This window comes from Temnothorax curvispinosus, unplaced genomic scaffold (genome assembly GCF_003070985.1).
Source record: "Temnothorax curvispinosus isolate PA1 unplaced genomic scaffold, ASM307098v1 QBEX01012938.1, whole genome shotgun sequence".
In the NCBI taxonomy this organism is placed as follows: domain Eukaryota; kingdom Metazoa; phylum Arthropoda; class Insecta; order Hymenoptera; family Formicidae; genus Temnothorax; species Temnothorax curvispinosus.
The window spans coordinates 69,228-90,814 of NW_020222718.1; the positions used below are offsets into that span (position 1 = coordinate 69,228).

Sequence of the window (21,587 nt, forward strand, 5' to 3'; positions counted from 1 at the left end):
CGTAAAAACATTTTTATGTCTCAGAAGAAGTCATATATTCTGACTTTATATTGAAGATAAAAAGATGCGCGTTTATTTTGAAAGACTGCTTTTTAGATTCTGCGATTAAAAATTATATAAAATGAAAAAAGAGAAGAAACTTTTATTTTACTTAAAAATTGCGTATTTAACGATATTGACCTCCGTCACAATAAGGCTATAAGTTCTAATTGTTAATGACACTAAAAATGGTTATTGTTATGGAACTGGATTATTCTAGAGTTTAGGACAAAATATTATCAAATAAAAATAGATTTTGAGTACTCTAAAAGTTAGTACTAGAGTCTAGTCTGTATAAATATAGTCCATGAAAGGTCTGGAAAGATATAGTCATGATTTGAGAAGAGTATATTTGTTATTTTTTTTCTAATCCATAACTTTTTTTGTATATTTATCTTAATATAGTTACTATTTTCAATAATTATTTAATTTAACGTTAATCATTTAAGTTAATTGTTTATATTTAAAATTGACCAAAGACTATAAGATGGTATGATCTAATACTCTAATAAAAACAGAAATTTCTGTACGAATTACAATGATATGTTTAATATTTAAGAAAAAATGTTTAATTAATTTATGATTTAAAATAAATATTAAATTATATTAGTTACAAACAAAAAATATATACTAAGATATTAATAATTTATACATTGAAAAATACGAACTTTAAGTGTACATACGTTCGGTTTAATTTCAGTTTAGATTGCACAAACCTCAAGTTATGACTATATTTCCCATAAATACGTATGTGTATATATATATATATATGTACATATGCATATGTACTAAGAATATTCCATTAAAAGTAAATATTTTTTAAACAACGTAAAAATTATCGGTTTTTTTTAATTATATTGTTTGTATGAAGATCAAGATAGGTAAATAATATATTTTTTATCTCTTATATTGAGATTTGATCAGCTCTTAATAAAGAAGGTTCTACGTAGCCATGAATTTGAGAACAGAAAATAGAAAATATATTTACATTTTCACTTTACATCTACGAAAATGCATAATGTTTTATCACAGCTTCCTGCGAAGAAGATATATATGTATACATTGTGAATTTAGTACATTTTAAAAGTTTTTTAATTTTAGTTAATAAAAAAGACTTTTAAATGGTACTAAATTTACATATGTACACATATGTATATCGTACTAAATCCACATATGTATACATATATGTATAGCTCACATAACATAATATATATTATGTTATGCAAGTGCCATTGAATTAATTAAACAGTTTATTAACAGAGCATAGAACATTCTCAGTATGGATCACATAGAAGCGGAAAATACGGATTTAAAAGTTTAAGTTTTATATATTTTATTACATTAGTATACATGATAATATAGTAATAAGAGTTTGTATAAATTTAGAATAAGTTCTCTCTTCGGTGACGTTTGTTTAATTATCTACGATTTAATTTTTGTTATATATTGTTATAAGACTTCGTTTTTCGACTATCTTTCGTTGTTTATTTTTTGTATCTGCTAATATAAAATGTGCTACGAAATTAGTCGCAAACAAGATTTATAATGAGTGCTTTTTATTTAGTGACACAAGTCGACATGTCATTCTATCTTTTTTGACATTCAATAAGTAAAGACAGAACATTTAATAAGTCGACTTGTGTCACTAAATAAAAAGCACTCATTATAAATCTTGTTTGCGACTAATTTCGTAGCACATTTTATATTAGCAGATACAAAAAATAAACAACGAAAGATAGTCGAAAAACGAAGTCTTATAACAATATATAACAAAAATTAAATCGTAGATAATTAAACAAACGTCACCGAAGAGAGAACTTATTCTAAATTTATACAAACTCTTATTACTATATTATCATGTATACTAATGTAATAAAATATATAAAACTTAAACTTTTAAATCCGTATTTTCCGCTTCTATGTGATCCATACTGAGAATGTTCTATGCTCTGTTAATAAACTGTTTAATTAATTCAATGGCACTTGCATAACATAATATATATTATGTTATGTGAGCTATACATATATGTATACATATGTGGATTTAGTACGATATACATATGTGTACATATGTAAATTTAGTACCATTTAAAAGTCTTTTTTATTAACTAAAATTAAAAAACTTTTAAAATGTACTAAATTCACAATGTATACATATATATCTTCTTCGCAGGAAGCTGTGATAAAACATTATGCATTTTCGTAGATGTAAAGTGAAAATGTAAATATATTTTCTATTTTCTGTTCTCAAATTCATGGCTACGTAGAACCTTCTTTATTAAGAGCTGATCAAATCTCAATATAAGAGATAAAAAATATATTATTTACCTATCTTGATCTTCATACAAACAATATAATTAAAAAAAACCGATAATTTTTACGTTGTTTAAAAAATATTTACTTTTAATGGAATATTCTTAGTACATATGCATATGTACATATATATATATATATACACATACGTATTTATGGGAAATATAGTCATAACTTGAGGTTTGTGCAATCTAAACTGAAATTAAACCGAACGTATGTACACTTAAAGTTCGTATTTTTCAATGTATAAATTATTAATATCTTAGTATATATTTTTTGTTTGTAACTAATATAATTTAATATTTATTTTAAATCATAAATTAATTAAACATTTTTTCTTAAATATTAAACATATCATTGTAATTCGTACAGAAATTTCTGTTTTTATTAGAGTATTAGATCATACCATCTTATAGTCTTTGGTCAATTTTAAATATAAACAATTAACTTAAATGATTAACGTTAAATTAAATAATTATTGAAAATAGTAACTATATTAAGATAAATATACAAAAAAAGTTATGGATTAGAAAAAAAATAACAAATATACTCTTCTCAAATCATGACTATATCTTTCCAGACCTTTCATGGACTATATTTATACAGACTAGACTCTAGTACTAACTTTTAGAGTACTCAAAATCTATTTTTATTTGATAATATTTTGTCCTAAACTCTAGAATAATCCAGTTCCATAACAATAACCATTTTTAGTGTCATTAACAATTAGAACTTATAGCCTTATTGTGACGGAGGTCAATATCGTTAAATACGCAATTTTTAAGTAAAATAAAAGTTTCTTCTCTTTTTTCATTTTATATAATTTTTAATCGCAGAATCTAAAAAGCAGTCTTTCAAAATAAACGCGCATCTTTTTATCTTCAATATAAAGTCAGAATATATGACTTCTTCTGAGACATAAAAATGTTTTTACGAAAAGCATAATTTGTGTGTGTGATTCAATCGATAAAATACTAAATTAACATAATTATTTTATCGTATAAGTACATAGGGCCATTTCACAGGCAATCAGTATTATATAAGACATAAATATTCTAATAAAATAAAATGCTCATCTTGTTGCACTAATTAACACTTTAAAATACTGCTTGTAAAAGTAACTACGTCTAATTTTAAGTTAAAAATAAATAGACAAAATGTAAAGGCTTTAATAACGCTCTTAATATTTCTAATCAACTGCATAGAAAAAATTTAAATAATATAAAATTTGATAAAACAAAAAGTTATAATTATTTGTATCTAGAGATATAAATAAAACGAACTATTATATAGAAAAAGCACGATATAGAAAAAATGCCACGTTATTCAGTAAATTATAAAAATATATCTTGTGGAGTAGATCAGAGGTAATGTTAAAAATTGATACGTTAACAATTCATATTAAGATTGTTATACATGTTAAATTTAATTTCATTAGTCAATAATTAAAATTTGTATACATTCTCAAAACGATTGTTATGCCAAATTTTTCTAGATAATTTCATTTATAAGATTTGATTTTTTGGAATCTTATGTCTCAACAAATTATTAAAAATATATATATATATATAAATTTAACCAAAATTAGCAATACATATTGTGGACTACATGGTTTAAAAATAAATAAAATAGGCTCTACCATATGTTATTGGCATTGAACACTGTGAGAACATTATACATTTGATTGCAATGTCATATGTTTACTAAAAATTCGTTACGTAAAATAAAATTTTGCTAATCAAATTTATACTGAATCATAAGCTTCGCTTAAATAAGAAAAAACTCCAAAGAAATTGTTACGTATAATTTTCAATCAGCTTAGACCTCTTATTGAAAATTTAAAGCTGCATACAAAGCTCATCGTATATAGTCGCTAAATGTTGTTGTGGAAGAGTTGTAGAAATTATGTGATACGTAACAGAACTATACTTTTCATAGTTTTTTCATCAACAAGTGAACAGGATATCTTTCCCTACTTCTTGATGTTATTCCTGTACTACTATGTGCCGTTTGAGAATATAATAGCATCCTACATAATTTGTCGATCTCTTCGTCACTCGAGCTAAATCTATTCAAATGTCTGTCATTAGCAGAACTACGAGAATCATCACAGTTCTCAATGTCAAATCTTAATCGCGATTCTACGTGTACAGGGCTAGATGCTCTGGTAGCAGGCGCGGTCCTGCTACGAGATTCAACATTTCTCAAAGGGATTTTACTAAGACCCTGATTATGATTTACATCCAGTGTTGAAAAATATCCTTTTACAGCACGACGTACCGTGGTATGATCTTCCAGACTGTGACGCTTCACGATCTGCTTCGTTTCTTTAGTATCGGGAAGCTTCAAACTGAAATTCGTGGAATGACGTTTGGTTCGATCCAGCGCGCATTTAGAGTTAGTAAACTTTAATTTGTCTTTATCCAGTATCAAAGAATTTCTTTTCAATTTCTCGTCTAGAGATCTGTCCTGGCTAGAGTCCCACCCGAATCTAGTTCTTCCGTGCGGAGCGGAGTACCTTTTAGTCCTCGCATCGGTCTTGGACAGGTGCTGGTCACTCAAATTCTCCTTCACCATGTTGCGTTGTCGCAAGCCCTCTTCATAATCTATCGAAATTGATGTGCTTCTCAACGAGTCACTCTCACTAGTTCCACGTTTCATACAATCTTCGTATTCAACGGAGGAATGTCTCTTAAATTTCCCCTTATCGAAATTCACGCTGCTCCGTCTAGGCCGAATCGTAGTATTCAGTTGCCTCCTTGTAGCAATAAAATCTTGCAAATGCGGAATTTTTGACGTACTTTGAGAAACGGAGAATTGGGTGGGTATCCTAATACCAGCGTCTACCAGGAATTCATCGTCTGACTGCATCACGGACATTTCCGGCATGGAGCTAAAAGCCCAACAGGAATTATAGTGAGCTGCGTTTGTTAGTGCCCTTAAAGCGGCGAAGTTCGGAGCTCTATCCTTGCCACTAATGTTAGTAGAAAATTCATGCGGATAGTCCCGTGTAGGTACGGAATGTTGCTGCGGCTCTTGCTTATTCTCTTTTACAAGCGACAGAAAAAAAGATTTGGTAAAAGCGGAAGGACTATATTCGTTCGCTTGGACTGACTGTTTTCTAAACTTTGCGTGGTCGTTGTCGGTATCGTAATATGAACGGTATTGGGAGTCGCTTTCATACTCTTGTTCACAAGCATCCGGCAATGTCAGGAGAGCCTGGAATACTGCTAACTTGGAGCAGCTACATTGCGGCTTAGGCGTAATATAATCATTAGATGATCCATTCACAAAGTCAAAATGCGATGTATTAGTATGCGAGTTGACATGCCCTACTTTTTCCCAAGGATGTGTTAGTTGGATTCTGTTAAATATAAAGCAGACATAACTTAAAATTAGTTAGAGTTAACAAAACACTCATTCATACTTTAGCACATATTGATAAAAAGTCTTTAAATAACAATAAGTATATTTAGCTGTCCAAAATATTCATTAAGCAGTTGTAAAATTTTAATTTAAGCACATAAAACTAATTATGTTATCTTTAAACATGCATTAGTTTTATACTCTTCTGAAGTATTTCTTTTCCAAGTTAAATCCTCCTTACCTCGTTTTTAAGCTTTCGATTGCTTGACGCGAAGATGTAGTTCCATCTGTAAGACATCATTATTTTATTAGGACAATTAATAATTATTAATAGCTGCTACAAATAATCTCATATTTTCTTTTTTTTATTCAATTAAGTTCTGATTAGCATTAGTTAAAATCCGATTAACTAATTACTTTCTTCAATCGCTAACAATTTTGTACTTTTAAAAATGGCTTGGACTTGCAAGACAGATGACAGGATTACTTGGATACGAATTTCCGCTTCTCAACTTCTGTTATCATTAAATAATATGAGTTGCTTACATTTAATTAGTAATGATTTTGTTTCATGTAATGCTTCCTTATTCTTCATTAAATGCTCACCTTTTGACTGTGATCTGGAACATAAATTTGCATAGCTTTATTTAATAAAAGCTTTAATAATATATAATAATCCGAGAACAGATTCGATGTTATTATTATTTAATAATTTAATATATATAATTTAAATTCAACTTACAATCCTCTTGTAGAACTATCAGTTCCTGTTCTTGTCCAACCTAAACAAATATTATTCAGTTATTTCAATTCTTAGTAAATATTCAGTTTTTTCTGATTAATATCATCATTAAACATTGAGTGCGTTCCGGCAAGACACCGCTACTGAAACGCCACCGTAGCGCTACACAGCCAATAATCAGTAACGCTAACTATAGAATAGCGCTACAAAATATAGCAAAAAAGCTTGAAAAAACTGTAACGTTTCAGTAGTGGTGTCTTGCCGGAACGCACTCATTTTTAATTGCTTGTAAAAGTTAAAAAGTTCTGAACACTTATTGCTATTAAATAATGAACAAATTGTATATAATCAAATAAAATATATTCCGCAATTCAAAACATAAATTATGTAATTGATGATATATTTGTACGAGCATGGTCATATTTCGTAATTAGTTAAGAATCTCTCTATCTAATCATATGTAATTTACTAATATTTTCACTTAATAATGTTTAATCAATAAAGATAACAGACATCAAACACATCACTGATAACATATATTTAATAATACCTTTCTTTACTATAGTTCCACTTCCTGGTTTTCCTGCACCTATTCCCGACAACTTCTTTTCTTCTTCCAACTTTTTGGCATCTTCCACATCTTGTCTGGTAAGCTTCGTTGTTAACTATACAAAACATTGTATTCAGAAAAAGATATCTCTCCTATAAATTGTATATTCATCAAGTTGCTTACACTCTGGCCCTCGTACTTGACATCCATCTCATCTAACTTCTGTGTAACGCTCTTTAAAATAAATAGTACGTCTCTATCCTTTTCGTTGTTGATCAAATGTCTCACGACCGACTCCAATGATGTCAGTAATTTCTTATCGGTCGGCATCCACAACTGATTTTTCAATTGTGGCAGTAGAGATACTACTTTCATTCTTATATTAGCTATCGGATCTTCAGCCAGATTCAATAAAACAATGAAGAAATGTTCTTTAAAATATACAGAAGAAAAAATTTCCAGTGCTTCGACCATCATACGAACAAACATCATTCTCACGTAACAATCAGGATTATTGGCTAAATCTGTAAAGATTCTACTACGCAGTTCTGCTCTTTGTATGGGTTTCATATTGTATCGTAGAAGGAGAAGAAAAAGTGTTCCTGCAGCAAGACGTACCGGTATTGGCCGCTGAAATTTTCAAATTACATCTACACATTTAATAAAACCATAAAATTTTAAAGAAGAATGAAATTATAGACTTACTGCATGTAAAATTCTGGAGAAAGCCATTGGAATAAAGTACGAGTATATAAAATCACTGGGAAAACATTTAGGTAAAATCTCTAGTTGCGCGTGCATTAATGATGCCAGCCTCCAATTGTGTGTACCCGCAACTTCAGCTTCACATTTTAATAAAGCTTTACCTATTTCCATCAAAGAAGAATCCTGCAATGAATAATACAGTATCTTAAAAACTGGAACTTATTTTGAATTACAAACTATATGATAAAATTAAATTACCATTCTATCTGTTCCAAGAGCTTGACTTTCGGCTAAGCATTCCAACGTTAATCCTATATGAGGAATTAAACCCTGCAGCACTTCCTCGGAATCATCTTTTAGCAATTTTATTAAATTTCCTTTTATCCGTGCACTTTTCGGCCCTAGGACCTTTGACACCTACAAAAAAATGATTGTTTTATTATACATACATATAGTTTTATTACACATGGTTATAATTTAATAAGTGTATTTAATCTTACTTCGTGAATTCCACACGCAACGGTTTTTCGAACCATATAATAATGATCACTTGTCAGTGCATCAAATGTTGTAAGTATTGCATCTACATCCTCCGAAGAGCCTGATACGAAAATAAACATTGCTGGCAAATTAAATGCACAATGTCTTCTGCATTCGACATATCTTTCATCCTGTGTAGGATTGCTGCTAATCTACGAAATTAAAATAATAAATTATTTCTAATGGATATTTTACAGACAAATAGTTGTAGATGTATAAATGTACATATACTTATTTTATAATTTATAATATATATATATACTTACAAACGTAAAGTGTGGTTTCTCTTTTTTCAGTGATGGTATTCCCATTTGTGCAAGTTGTTGAAAGTAATTTATGAACCATGCTTTCTCGAACATTGATAAACACTCTGAAAATATATTCATTACATACATATGCCATTCTTATCATTTAAATATTTAAGTACATAGTGCTGTCAATATATAAGGGAGAAGGATGCATTTTAGGCAAATTGAAAAAGATATGAGCTTTAAGAAAAAAAGTATCCTACAGTGCCCCCCTCTCCCCTATACAAGGGTTACTTCTTACTTTCTAGGCCAAGTACAAGTTTTCCCAGCTCTTGCGCTATTATACATATCACATTATCTTCCGATTTAGCTGCATTTTCACATAGCTTCTTAATAAGTGGGGCTATTATATTTTTTATTGTATCTGTGAACAATTTATGTTCAAATTAATTTCTTTTCGCTACTTGATTTGTGTCAAGTGTGTTATCGTGTTTACGCAATTTTTATGCTATTAAAACATAAAATTGCTCCAAAATATATAATTACTCACCTTCCTGAAGATGAGGTAGTAAATACACTATTGTCTGTACAGAGGCGTATCTTACACTGCTTTCTTCGTCACTTGCTAATTCTACAAGAGATGGTAGTAAAGCAGGTTTTACAGATTCAGCACCGAGACCTTCCGCAACAAAACGTAGCTGCAAACAGATACTAGCTCGCACTTCACTGCTTACATCCTGACAAAGGGAGTGCACCGTTGGTAGAACTTCCTTCTGTATCCTGATAATAATTTTAATAATAGTACACTTATTTATTACATAGAATGTATAAAAAATGAATTATAAATTATTTAAATATTTTATATAGATTTTTGGTTTAAATATTTCTTCTACATCACAAAAGTATAATAGGCAATTGTCTGGTCAATGATCTAAATTAGTTCTGCTATTAACTAAATGTTATTGAATAATTTTGAATAACTAAATACATCAAGATTTTATTATACATAAATTTATGAAAACAATTGTATATTTGAATACTCACATAGCAGAATCAAATCGTGTACAAATCTTTCCCAATAACCTGCTGCACGTTATCCTGGAGTAGATAGGTTGTGACAATTGTCCCTTACTTATAGTCAATGGAAGAATCTGTATGTGAGAGTGTTCTTGTTACCATCCATCCAAAAGAGTGCTATGTTGTTACATTCACAGCGATTTAATATCTCAAACATTGATCTATAGTACATATATAATACTTTCTTTTTAAGTTTCTATTTGCAAACACTTGATTTGTATTTTATTTATATCATTAGTTTCTTCAGATTTGGTTTCTGTCAATATGTACTAAATAAATGAAAGAATTGTTTTCTTTTCCATCTATCTATTTAAACAGATTGCTAAGTATGTCAATTTTTTTAAATTGCCTTTACAAACCTGTGCTCTTATGACTTCTACCGGCAGTAATTCTATCACATCCAGTAAGGTCTCCAACCATGCATGACAGATAACTTTAACATAGACACATACAACAAGAGTTAGAGACAGATATTGCGATAACAGGCAAATATTCAACTTTTAACTACAAAATACTGCATTCTAAGGTAACAATTATTAAAAATAAAATATGTTTACCTGGGTCGCGGCTCTCTAAAGAATTTAATATGCTTTGAAGGAATGTCTGACTAAAAACATTATGGCTGACTAATTTTTGTTCTAAAATAGTTTTGAATGTGGATGACGCTGCTATGTGAAACTCGGTTGACGCAGTAGCCAGAGACTGCTGCATCTTAGGTACCACTCGAGACATACATGATTGCGTGTCGGTAGCTAGAAGACTTGGTAAACTTTGTATAACACTAAGTTTCTGGATCTCATCTCCCTTCCTGTGAAAAAAAAGAAAAAAATGTCAATGTGCTTTCTTAAGAACCAACACAGCTGTCATTCATCCGTAGCCTTTTCTGATCGCTTTCTCATTTACATGACACGTGAAATTACTATTCTCATTACTATACTTTCAAACAAATTAATGTACACATACATATAATATGTACCAAAAGTCTCAGGCAGCGTATATCAATCACATTTAATTAATCAATACTTTTGTCACGTTGTTGTACCGTGACACGTCTGAATTAACGAAAGACAAAAACAGAGTTCTTATGCCACGCCAACACATTCAGTCGTTTGCGAGAGTTTAATTCCAAGCATCCCGACGGGCCTCCAATCAATTACAAAACTTGGTGAATCACCCGTTCGTTTCAGAGACACAGAAAAATGTTTGGATTATCAAGTAAAGCAAGTTTCGTGATTCCAGACGTTTACACGGGTCAGGCAACTCAAACATCGAACAAAAAAACTTATATAACAAATTGTCCGTCAGGTCCGACTTTCGGCACACCCCGTATACCACGCGCCAAGGTACACACAATATAATTTACGGGAGAGACAGCCGCGCGGCGTGTGTGGTTAACCTAAATATCCACGGCGAGTTTCGCGAATCGTTCGCGATCCTGGCATCGTTCGCGCGTCGCGACGACGCTCGCGCGGGGCACGTCGTCTTTAAAGGACTATAATTAGCGCACTTAACTGTGACAGGACAGCGTGTGCGCGCTCCTTGAACGACCGCGCGGCTATTTTTAGAAAAGAGCGCGCGCGCGCGCGCGGGGGACGAGAAGGGTAACAAACTCGACTCCCGGCGAAGGGGGTGTGAAAACTCACGATCGACCGACGGGACGGGGGGGTAGGGCACGCGTGGGAAATAAAAAAAAAACAACAACGCGGAGGTACTCACGGATCGGACGCGATCTCGTACGGGGCTTCATCTCCCTCTTGCAGCATTTTCGAGGCGCATCTTAGTCATCGACTCGTCGTCGCGGCCAGCGAGCGCGGCGGGATCGATCAGGTTCGCGGTTCCGGGAAAAGATACCTCTCACGCGAACGGCACGATTGGCACGCGCGTGTTCATTGACAGCGCGCGCGGACGAGAGAAGCACGCGCGACACGCGAACGCCGCGAGAACGCGAATGACAACTGAACGGGGGGAGCGAGGCGCAGGGCGCAGGCCGCGATTTCTCTCTCTCTCTCTCTTTCTTTCCTTCTTTCTCTCTCCGAGCGCCTATCGATCACAATCCGCACTCGCGGCTGCTCGCGGCCGGATTGCGTACCAGCGCGACTGGAGCGCGCACGAATCCGCGCCGAACCGACACGAGCGCGGCCCACGCATCAATTCAACTGGGCGGGCGAGGAGACGCGCACGTTGTACAACGGTCGCACGTCGCACATCGGTGCGTCGCACACGTCGCCGTGACGCATCGCGGATGCGATGCACCGCGATGCACGTTGCACACGGCTGGCATATGGCGCGCGCCGGGGGCGCTCGGTTGCGTAACCCGCTGCGCGGCACAAAAGATGATTTAACGATCGCGTCATCGGGCAATCCGATGCGCCGGCCCCGACGCGTCGGGGAAAAAGCATCCGCACGCCGAATGTTGTCCCCGCAGGGTTGGGCGGAAATATAATTTACATCTACTGTATGTGTAATGTAAATTATGTTTATTGCGTGTCTGTAAACGATGAATATGTAAACGATGAATAATCTGCCAGGACTCAATGGATCGTTGAACGTACAAATTCCGTCGGAAATATCGGAAACTTATTATTGCGTCTTGTATGCAATTTTATTTTCAGGCACAATTTTCAGGACGCTACGGAACGATTAACAATAGTTTTGGATATTTTAAGTTTACACCTATGAAAAAAAAATAAACGTATATAGCGCACTAGCGTGTGCATATCCCTTGTTCATTTCTAGCAAGTAAATTAATCTCTCAATGTACTTTAATCTCGGTTTAATTTGTCTTTTATCTCTTTTTAGTTCTAAGAATTGGAAAGAGATAAAAAGGTATCCGTTTGCTTCGTGCGAAATTAAGCCGTTCCTGTTATAATGCAATAATCGCACTTTATCTTATAATAGTTTTCTTATGTAGATTTATAAAGAAATACGAAATCGTAATACGAAACTGTGGTACATCATAAAATTGAAATACTCGTAAACTTGAAGATTTCAATAATTTCTTGCAGATTTACAAAAGTTTAATGATTGATGGATCGTTAATTATCGCTTGAGTGCATGTACGTCGTTATATCAGAGAATATCCGCTACCTTGAAAACACGCTTATGTTCGCGAGATTTAATTAACGCCATGCCGACCTTGTTTCGGCAATCGCAGGCAAATTATGCATTTCCAATCAAGGTCCCAACAGGTCGACTCGTCGAGGCAATGTATATATAAAATTGCTTTTGCATGCCGAGTTCGAGAGAGCATTAGAAACTTTTAACAAATAATTTTAACGCTCGTACTTAACTTTTGCACTCGTGCAACAATGAAGAAAATATCAATAACGAGGGAAACAGAAATTAAAAAAAAAATTTATCACAGATACCAGAATTAGCAGAGGATTATTTAAAAACACTAATGTCAGTTGGTTCGATTATATTATTAATTTTAAATTCTTAATCTCTACTTACAAGAGAATATGGAGCGCTCTATCTATAGGTCTCCTTTCCAAGTTAGCATCCAAGGAGTGCTTTCGCAACTGTTCTTCATTCTGAGTAAGGATATTTAAATGAGGTCGACGAGGCGTGAAACTGAATCGCACGGATGTTTGTTTAACATTAATATCAAGGAGAAGTTCTCGAATACCGATTGTAAGAAGTTCGCTTTGCAAAATTTACATGTATGCGCGTGCAAGTGAAAATAGGCGAACGGGAATGGAAACGTTAACAAGCATTACGTACCCTCACATCGGGTAACGGTTTATCCAATTGAAGACTCGCAAATTCTTCGAGTTCCATGATTCTGTGTCCATATGACTCCGTTTATTTTTAATATAATTTTGTATAACCTTCTAAACGCGCATTATCCTTCTTGAGAACAAAAGATATATTCACGTTAAACATAATCGAAACGCAAGAAGTTAAAACGAATGCGTCTTGGAGGCACCACGTTTTCTTTTTTTTTTAATTACAAAAATTAAGGTACATTTAATACTGTAATTTGCATCAAGATACGTGATTATGTATTTAGAATTAGATAAAGAATTAATGATAATTGATAAATTACAAAAGGAATCAAGCTCGTGTGTTTCAAGACAAGTAAGAAATTCGAATTAATGATATCTCATTTGATAAGAAAATTGAAATTCTAATCTGACTCGAGATGATCTTTCCAAGTCAGACTTTTTAATCCAAGTTGTTTTCCATCAAATGTGTTTATTGGTTGGTGAAATAATCTACTTGATATCTTAAAACTACTTATATCTTAGGCATATATTTATCTGAGTTACATTGTTTCTTCGAATGATACTCTTGTATGGTCGACATAATACTTTTATTACATTGATCACATATAAACACATCTGTATATGTTTACATTGAACTATATCATAAACAGTAGAAATCAAATATACTTCTACACGCTAAAATAATCACATCTACCAAGTTTAACGGATCTTATTAAATATTATATCGAAATTATATCATTCATAACAACATAAAAAAATGTATTCTAGTAGTATTTCAACAAATGTATTCTAGTAGTATTTTAACAAATGGCTGAATAATTAAAGATATTAGCAATTTTTGAAGTTATTACGTAGTCAATATTGTTAGTCAATCTGCTTAAAACTAAATGAGATCAAATGACTTGATTTGCACTTCTTTACTTTGAACTATTAATTAGTGTTAATAAAATAACAATTGTTTGATTACCCTGTTAGAAGTACCATATACATATATGTACCATGTTATAAAAGTATCTTCAAAAAATATTCCACAGCTATACATATATGCAATAAATAAAATGTTATTAATAACATTTGAGTACGATAGATTCTTGAAATTGTACATTGTATCATTACAATATTTGAAACTATTATAACACTGCTAAATTATGCATCTCCAGCTATTCATAAACACCATTTGATATAATCATATTTAACATTTAAACAGTCATCTTATTCTAAATCGTAAAATGTTAAATGTAAAAAAAAAAAAATATTGCAATTTGTACCATGTGCTTAGTTTATTTTATTTGGGATTAACTTTTAGAAATACTTATTTGGAATAGTATTTGGTACATCAAGTGGGAAATCACTTGACGTGGTTTCCCACCAAAAAAAAAAAATCGTGAACACATTTATTTTCTCAATTAATCTAAGCATATACTCAATTAATCTATAACATATACTGAAAAAAAAAAAAAAAACTTATTGAAATAAACGTTATTAGTATCGTTTTTATTATAAGAAAAACAGCTGATTTTCCAGCTGCGAACTTGAAGGTCGATGAAGAAATCGCCCCACCAACATCGATAACTTCTGTGCGTAATGACAAGGTGCTGGGACTCGAACAGTACTTGAGCAATTGTAATATACATGAGTTAACTTATAAGTCAGAGTTTGTACCGTTTCTGCGTCTAAACCCGTATTGTCATATATAACATTGTACGATGTAGGCGCAACTGTGCCTTGTCTAACTTGTTGCGATACAAGAAAGAAGTCATACTTAAGCGGATTTGTTATAACATCGTCAACAATAGTACCAATTTGAGGATTACGTTTGTAATCGAACAATCGAATATTAATCTTTTTAGTCACGATGATGAACATCATTTTAAAATTTGGACCGTAATATAATTCTTCAAGCTTCTTTGTCAAACTTTGAACTTCAATTTCGTAAACATTTTGAATCTGACCTTCGCTGACACCGTCACGATAAATTACAATATACATGGGTAAAGCTCTGTTATAAGAGCGATAAGCCATCACAGCCTTGCGCACACTTACGCAGAGTTGGTCCGCAAGATCTTCACTGCTGTTATATAAAGTAACAGAACTGAAATATTTTGTCAGCTTTTGATCCACAGTTGCCACCATAGCCACTATAATTATACAAATCGTGAAATCATTTCACTTACTTAGTTCATAAAAAATATTGCATAGATTAAATAAAATTAAAAAAACATGAATTAAAGCAATGTGATATAAAACATTGCAATTACATTGTTATTAGAATATTAAAATAGAAACGGAAGGGAGCATAAAATTAATACTGAAAAAATACTTACGATAATCTCTGCCCTTAGTGTTTGAGTCATGACATACATCAAAACCAATAGTCATTAATCCTTTTAAAGGATTGTCAATAGACCAAGGAGCTCCGCCCAACTTACAGTTCATTTGTATTGCCACTTTTGTAGCAATACTCATTACATTTCTCCCATCTATATTCTTTTGTAGAAATACCTGTGATGGTACAGGTCTATCCACACAACATTTCTTTTTAATAGCTGCATAACGATCACTGCGATTGTTGCTCACCACGCAGAACACTAAATCTGGAGTACTTTGGCTAAGAATTCCCTCAAGTACTTCAGCATATGTGCTTGCCCTATCATCGCCTATCAATTTTATATGCGGACTTCGAAGCATAAAAGATATTCCAGAAGACACTTGCATTAATTTACCTATAAAAGGCTGCAAAATTTTAAATTATTAAAATGAACATTTCGTATTAAAAACCATGTATATACATATGCAATTATATGCGCACAATTTTATTTTGATATATTTAATATCCATTTAATGAAAATTATTCACCTCTATATTACATCCTCTATGTACAATTATTACCCAGTTTTTCAATTCCTTACACTGTAATAATTGTTGTCTTTGCATGCTCCTTGACCATTCTCCTTTCTCACACTTAATCATATCTCTAGCAAATACAAGTTTCTGAGAAGGCAATACACGAGCAGGAACTTCAAGTAAATTTCTATCTAACGTCATATCCCAATCCTTAAATTCTTGCATAACTTTAGGCTCTTGACGAAGTCTGCTATTAAATCTCATCAGTTTATCAATACGAGATTCAGGTGAGATACAAGTATGCACAGCTAATGCTTTCATAAGATGAAAATTCTCTCTCATAGTATCAGTTAAACCTGAAAGATAGAAAGTTCCGTCAGTACAAAATTTATCTATATACACAAATTTATACACAAAGCACAAGTGTATCTATTATATATCTATTAAATTAAATTTAAAAAAAATAATTTATTAAGTACCTGTAGGGCGACATAATTCAGGAACTAGATAAACATAGTCTCCTGGACCTGCGTTTCGTTGTTTTGGCTTATTTCTCGTTACTAACATTGGTTGGGTGACGTTGTGTATTTTAATCTGGTATTTGTTCCAGTAGTAATCTTGATAAGACACTTCTACACCAGTTTTCATAGAAAATTTCGAGGAAGGACTCGCATTAAAATCCACATCGTTAATACGATATGTAAGATTATTATAATCCGTAAGTACCATCATTCCAACTACAGCGTGACCGAACTCTGTCTAAAAATGCATATAATTCTTATTTTTAGAATAAACATGTAATATAATATACTAATGTATAATCTGTACCAAGTACCAACTTTAAGCAGAAAGTTTTGCGTTAAATTTCAAAAAATTTTCGAAATTATAAAAATAAAATCGAAAATATAAATGTAAAAAAAAAATGTTAAAAAATCTTTAATATTTTCTAATATCTTATTATGTGACAGTGACAAATGTAAAGAACACGATTTTTAATTTAATTACTCGTGCATGAAGTATGCCACACATATTTAAATTATATTATATTCTATATTACTTTTTAAATAAATGCTAAATGATAAAAATGCTAAATATACAAATAAAAATTAATATCTTACTCTATAGTCCTTACTACTGCGATTCTTGATATCCATTAACATGTGCAACAGAGAATCTTGACGCATCACTTTATGTGATATTTCGGCGCACAGTAGAATGTCGTGTTCATATTGTCTAATGGATGTAATATATCCAGGCCACAATTCCAATTTGTGTTGATTTACACAAACCTACATGAAAGTACAATCATTATTATAATTGTTAAATTTTCCATTTAATAAAATACAGAATATCCATATAAATTTTATACTAACTTTATTTCTAGCGTCATAATAGTCACGGCCCACCAATTGCAATTTCAAATATTCCAAGCACTTTCTCATTATTATGTTAAAAATGACATTATAGTACGGATCATCCGGCGTCATATTTCCAACTAAACATATAATAATCTTGATAGGTGCATTATCGGATTGTCTCGTTGACATCAGTTCCATTTTCTGAAATTTTTCATACGTACTTGTAAAAATGCTTAGCCGCGCATACCTGCTTGTACAGCAGTATGAAATGTACTGATATACTTACATCTGGTAAACGGGTACTTGTATACAAGAGGGTACCATCAAAAATATATGGACCAACTTTCTCTTTATGAAGTCTAAGCATGCCTTTGCGAATATGTGTACGCTCTTCGTCGGGTTCGAAATCGACTCGATATTTATAAAGACACCAATTGGGTACTGTGGGCAATCTGAAGTGATTTGTTAGCAGCATTTTTGGTGTCCCAGAAGTACCTGTAAATTGATAGAAATTAAGTGTTATAAAAATCGTGTTATTTGCCTTTTGCCGTATTTACATACGTTGTAATATATAGATACATGCTGTAACTTCATAACACATTAAGATTTTATACTGACCTTTTTTAGTCACCAAGGTACTTGGTCTGCTAACAAAAATAGCTTCCATCTTACGTCGGCCACGTGACCCTCTTTGCGATGCATCATCACTTTCGCTTTTAACTTCACTTTTAATTTCGCTCTTGACATCACCTTTAAATTATACATAAAAAACTTTAACCACTAATTTAAATTTATTATACTTTTCTTGTTTCTAAATAATATAAAAATCTCTTACATCCTTTATAGCTTATTATTAAAATATATGTTGATAAATCAATAATTTAAAAAAATTGAATAATAAAAATATATAATAAAGACTTCTACAAAAAAACTTACTCGCAGTTTCCATTGACTCCGAGAACGCAGAGGGAGAAGCTTCCCGTTTGATACTCTGTTGCTATAGAATAACATATTTATTACATTCTTATAAATTTTTAAATTTAATTTTATAAATATGCATTAATAAATCTAAATTTCTCGTTAGAAAGAATAAGTATTATATAATAAGTATTATATGCAAAATTCTTGGAATAACAGATTTCTATATACATGGATATGTTTTAAATATATCAAACAAAACGATATAATTTATATATTACACTAAAAATTTAAATATTGTAAATCTTACCAACCTTGACTATTCCTCTCACTGATGAACGATCCTGTAAGAAGCAAAAAAATATATTCAATTACAAAGTGTACAAAGTACAATTGTACAATGGGTCTAATCTATAAGCAAGGATCAAGAATAATAACATAAAAAATTCCTTTAAAAATTTGAAAATTTTTACTATATATCAAATTACATTCAGAAAGACAGTTTTCTGTAAAAATCTTAGCAAGAGTTCTCGAAATAACAATTACATGTATCATCACAATGAGAAAAAAAAAAGAAGTGGTTTTTGAACATTTGGAAAGAAATTTTAAAAACACAAGAAGAGTTATGCCATAATAAGCTATTTCACAATTTTGTTTTATCTCTATTGTTTTCAGCTTAAATGTTTCGGGAAAGACGTCTGTTTATTTTTCAGTTTCCACTTACTGATTCTGAAGTTCTGTCGTACGGTTTCCTGCGATATCCACTACTGGTCGATGGTTCTGAGGAATCATAACCTCTGTTTTTCTCTTGCTTGGACATCTTTATGATTTAATGGTTGAAAATTGCAATTAACAATGTTGGGCGTCTCTGAAAAATTATTCTATTTCGTTATACAATCTATCAATGGTAATATTTAAAATAAGCAGAATTTATTTGAGAAAAATATTTTGCCACAATTTTATATCACATTTGTGTTTAGGTATCGCGAGAATCACAAGGAGACATGGACTTTGCAATTGTGGTTCAGCTGAAGACTGCTAATGTTGATTTCTACCAATGCTGATTAACTTTACTCTCTATTTAACTTACACTTTATAGTACTTATTCCTTATACAGATGCCACTTGTTATTTTCTTCTACTTGAAAGTCTACTTTCACTAATTATCAACCAATTTACACTATTTGTTGAAATTTACTGTAAATTGAATTACTATTAGTAGTAAGTAAGACAGCAAGTAGTAATAGTAATTTTAAACTTATTAAATTATTAAATTATTTTATATATGCATAGTAAATGTACATATTTATTAGTCAATATGTATATGTATATATATGTGCACATACATATCTATTGATAATATAATATATAATATATAATATATAATTATAGCCAAAAAATTGTGCATCATATATGTTAATGTATCAATGTAATTCATAATATTTTTCTGCTGTACTTATATATTATATTATCAATATGTATGTCAGTATGTCATATATTGACTAGTAAGTATATACATTTACTGAATTAAAACATTTACCGTGACACATGTTTATATAAATATATATATATATGGACTCCACACACACACACACACACACACACACACACACACACACACACACACACACACATATATATATGTATATATATATGTATATATATATGTGGAATCCGTATAACAAATAAATTACATATAACAATCAATTCTCATCTTACTAATTCCTAAAATTAGTAAAAAAAAACGAAAAGTAAGCTAAACCGAGATCAAAGTTCATCAATATTGATCGAAATTAACATAATTAATTTTATGCTAGACTATCGCGATTTATATTTCTGTCGTCCAATTATTCGATATTCCATAAGTTTTCACGAAACGATATATCTCCAGTGTTTCAACAGGTCTTACAACGCAATTGAAAGAACTATAAACATCTCTCATTCTTACAATTTACTTATGCTTACCCCGCAACGGAATATATATATATATATATATACACGTGTGTGTACACAAACTGCTGCGTATGCAAAGAAAAAAAGGACGCTATGACGAAGAACCTTCTAGCTACAGGCCTGTTCTTCTCATATAAACTTCTTCCGGTGTCTTGCACGTTTCATCTATTCTCTCTTTCTCTCCAACGCGAAAAGAAGAAGAGGCAAGACGAACCGTGCAAAAAGTTCAGCCGAAAAAGAACAGTCCTGATATGTATCACCTTACTTTTCACGCGCGCGCGACGATCACGTTACGAGATTTATCCCAATTTCTCGCTTCCACGCTCGTCTCCACGATCGGAATGGATTCGGGAAACCGAGCGAGATGCCCTTCCTCTTATAAAATTCTCCTCGTACTTAGTCACGTATAGGCTCGATAACAATCGGTCCCTTTGCGCGTCGCCGGGATCGAACTGGCGTGTGGGAAATTGGTACGCATGTAAATATGACGAACCAGGACCACGCGTTAAACGTCTCTATCCCAGTAAATATTCCACCTCGCCCCACCGCCCCTACCACGCCGTCCCATAACATTTACCTTGCGATTCCTCCTTGTTATTTCCGGCCACGGGCTCGGATCCGATTATTTTTCGATGCTCCGGGCGACACAAAATTTCCACAGACCACAACCGGCCGGGTCGGCTCGTGCGACACGTTTGAGCGTTCAAAAGAAAACGGGTGGTCCCAGCGTGAGCGTGCATCGATGGCCCGTGTGGTCGGTGTGGTAAACAGCGTCACGGATAGCCCCTCAACGCGACACAAGCCTCACCTAACCAATCGCCGGTCGAGTAACGCGCAAGCGACGCACGATTGGTCGCGTTCGAACGGTGCGGGGTGACGCGTGGACGATCGACGACTGAGCCGGATCGATGGACGCTGCCGCGACGATGCCGCCTCGACCTCGCCGATTCGAGATTCGCGGGGGGCCTCAAGGCGTCGCGAGAAACCGCGGGACGCGCGACAAAAGGAGTCTGTCGCGCGCGGCGAGATCGCAATCGCGACGGTAACGCGCGGTGAGCGCGATTCGAAACCACCAATCGGCGTGCGGCATTCTCGGTCGTGAACAACGCACCCCTCCGGCACGTAGCAACTGTTAAAGGACGTTCTCTCGTCCTTATACGAGAGAAAATCGATTTTCTTAGGATTTTCTTGAAACTGTGAATATACG

General features: G+C 32.8%; 2 protein-coding genes across 9 annotated transcripts; both read right to left on the minus strand.

Annotated features, from left to right (window-relative positions):
* Positions 1-3,912: 3,912 nt before the first annotated feature.
* LOC112462915 (serine/threonine-protein phosphatase 4 regulatory subunit 4-like) lies at positions 3,913-11,765 on the minus strand. 5 transcript variants are annotated; one of them, XM_025028985.1, is made up of 16 exons: positions 11,297-11,765; positions 10,138-10,388; positions 9,940-10,013; positions 9,548-9,654; positions 9,054-9,283; positions 8,805-8,927; positions 8,522-8,625; positions 8,216-8,407; positions 7,974-8,132; positions 7,716-7,898; positions 7,194-7,640; positions 7,011-7,125; positions 6,461-6,500; positions 6,265-6,338; positions 5,960-6,005; positions 3,913-5,716 (listed from the first exon to the last, which is right to left on the minus strand). In XM_025028985.1, exons 1-16 carry the CDS (start codon positions 11,341-11,343, stop codon positions 4,285-4,287), a joined length of 3,624 nt encoding a protein of 1,207 aa, XP_024884753.1. In that variant the 5' UTR covers positions 11,344-11,765; the 3' UTR covers positions 3,913-4,284. The 5 variants fall into 5 exon arrangements, with proteins under 5 accessions (XP_024884753.1, XP_024884755.1, XP_024884756.1 ...); XM_025028987.1 differs by having other exon boundaries at positions 6,325-6,338; positions 11,297-11,763; XM_025028988.1 differs by having other exon boundaries at positions 3,913-5,245; positions 11,297-11,762.
* Positions 11,766-13,816: 2,051 nt separating this feature from the next.
* LOC112462919 (piwi-like protein Siwi) lies at positions 13,817-21,527 on the minus strand. Of its 4 annotated transcripts, XM_025029001.1 has the most exons (14): positions 20,958-21,527; positions 20,646-20,832; positions 19,519-19,624; positions 19,153-19,296; positions 18,743-18,772; positions 18,447-18,507; positions 18,129-18,260; positions 17,797-18,005; positions 17,526-17,711; positions 17,271-17,441; positions 16,632-16,911; positions 16,165-16,508; positions 15,633-16,041; positions 13,817-15,446 (listed from the first exon to the last, which is right to left on the minus strand). In XM_025029001.1, exons 4-14 carry the CDS (start codon positions 19,246-19,248, stop codon positions 14,806-14,808), a joined length of 2,559 nt encoding a protein of 852 aa, XP_024884769.1. In that variant the 5' UTR covers positions 19,249-19,296; positions 19,519-19,624; positions 20,646-20,832; positions 20,958-21,527; the 3' UTR covers positions 13,817-14,805. The 4 variants fall into 4 exon arrangements, with proteins under 4 accessions (XP_024884769.1, XP_024884770.1, XP_024884771.1 ...); XM_025029002.1 differs by lacking the exon at positions 20,646-20,832; XM_025029003.1 differs by lacking the exon at positions 19,519-19,624.
* Positions 21,528-21,587: the final 60 nt, after the last annotated feature.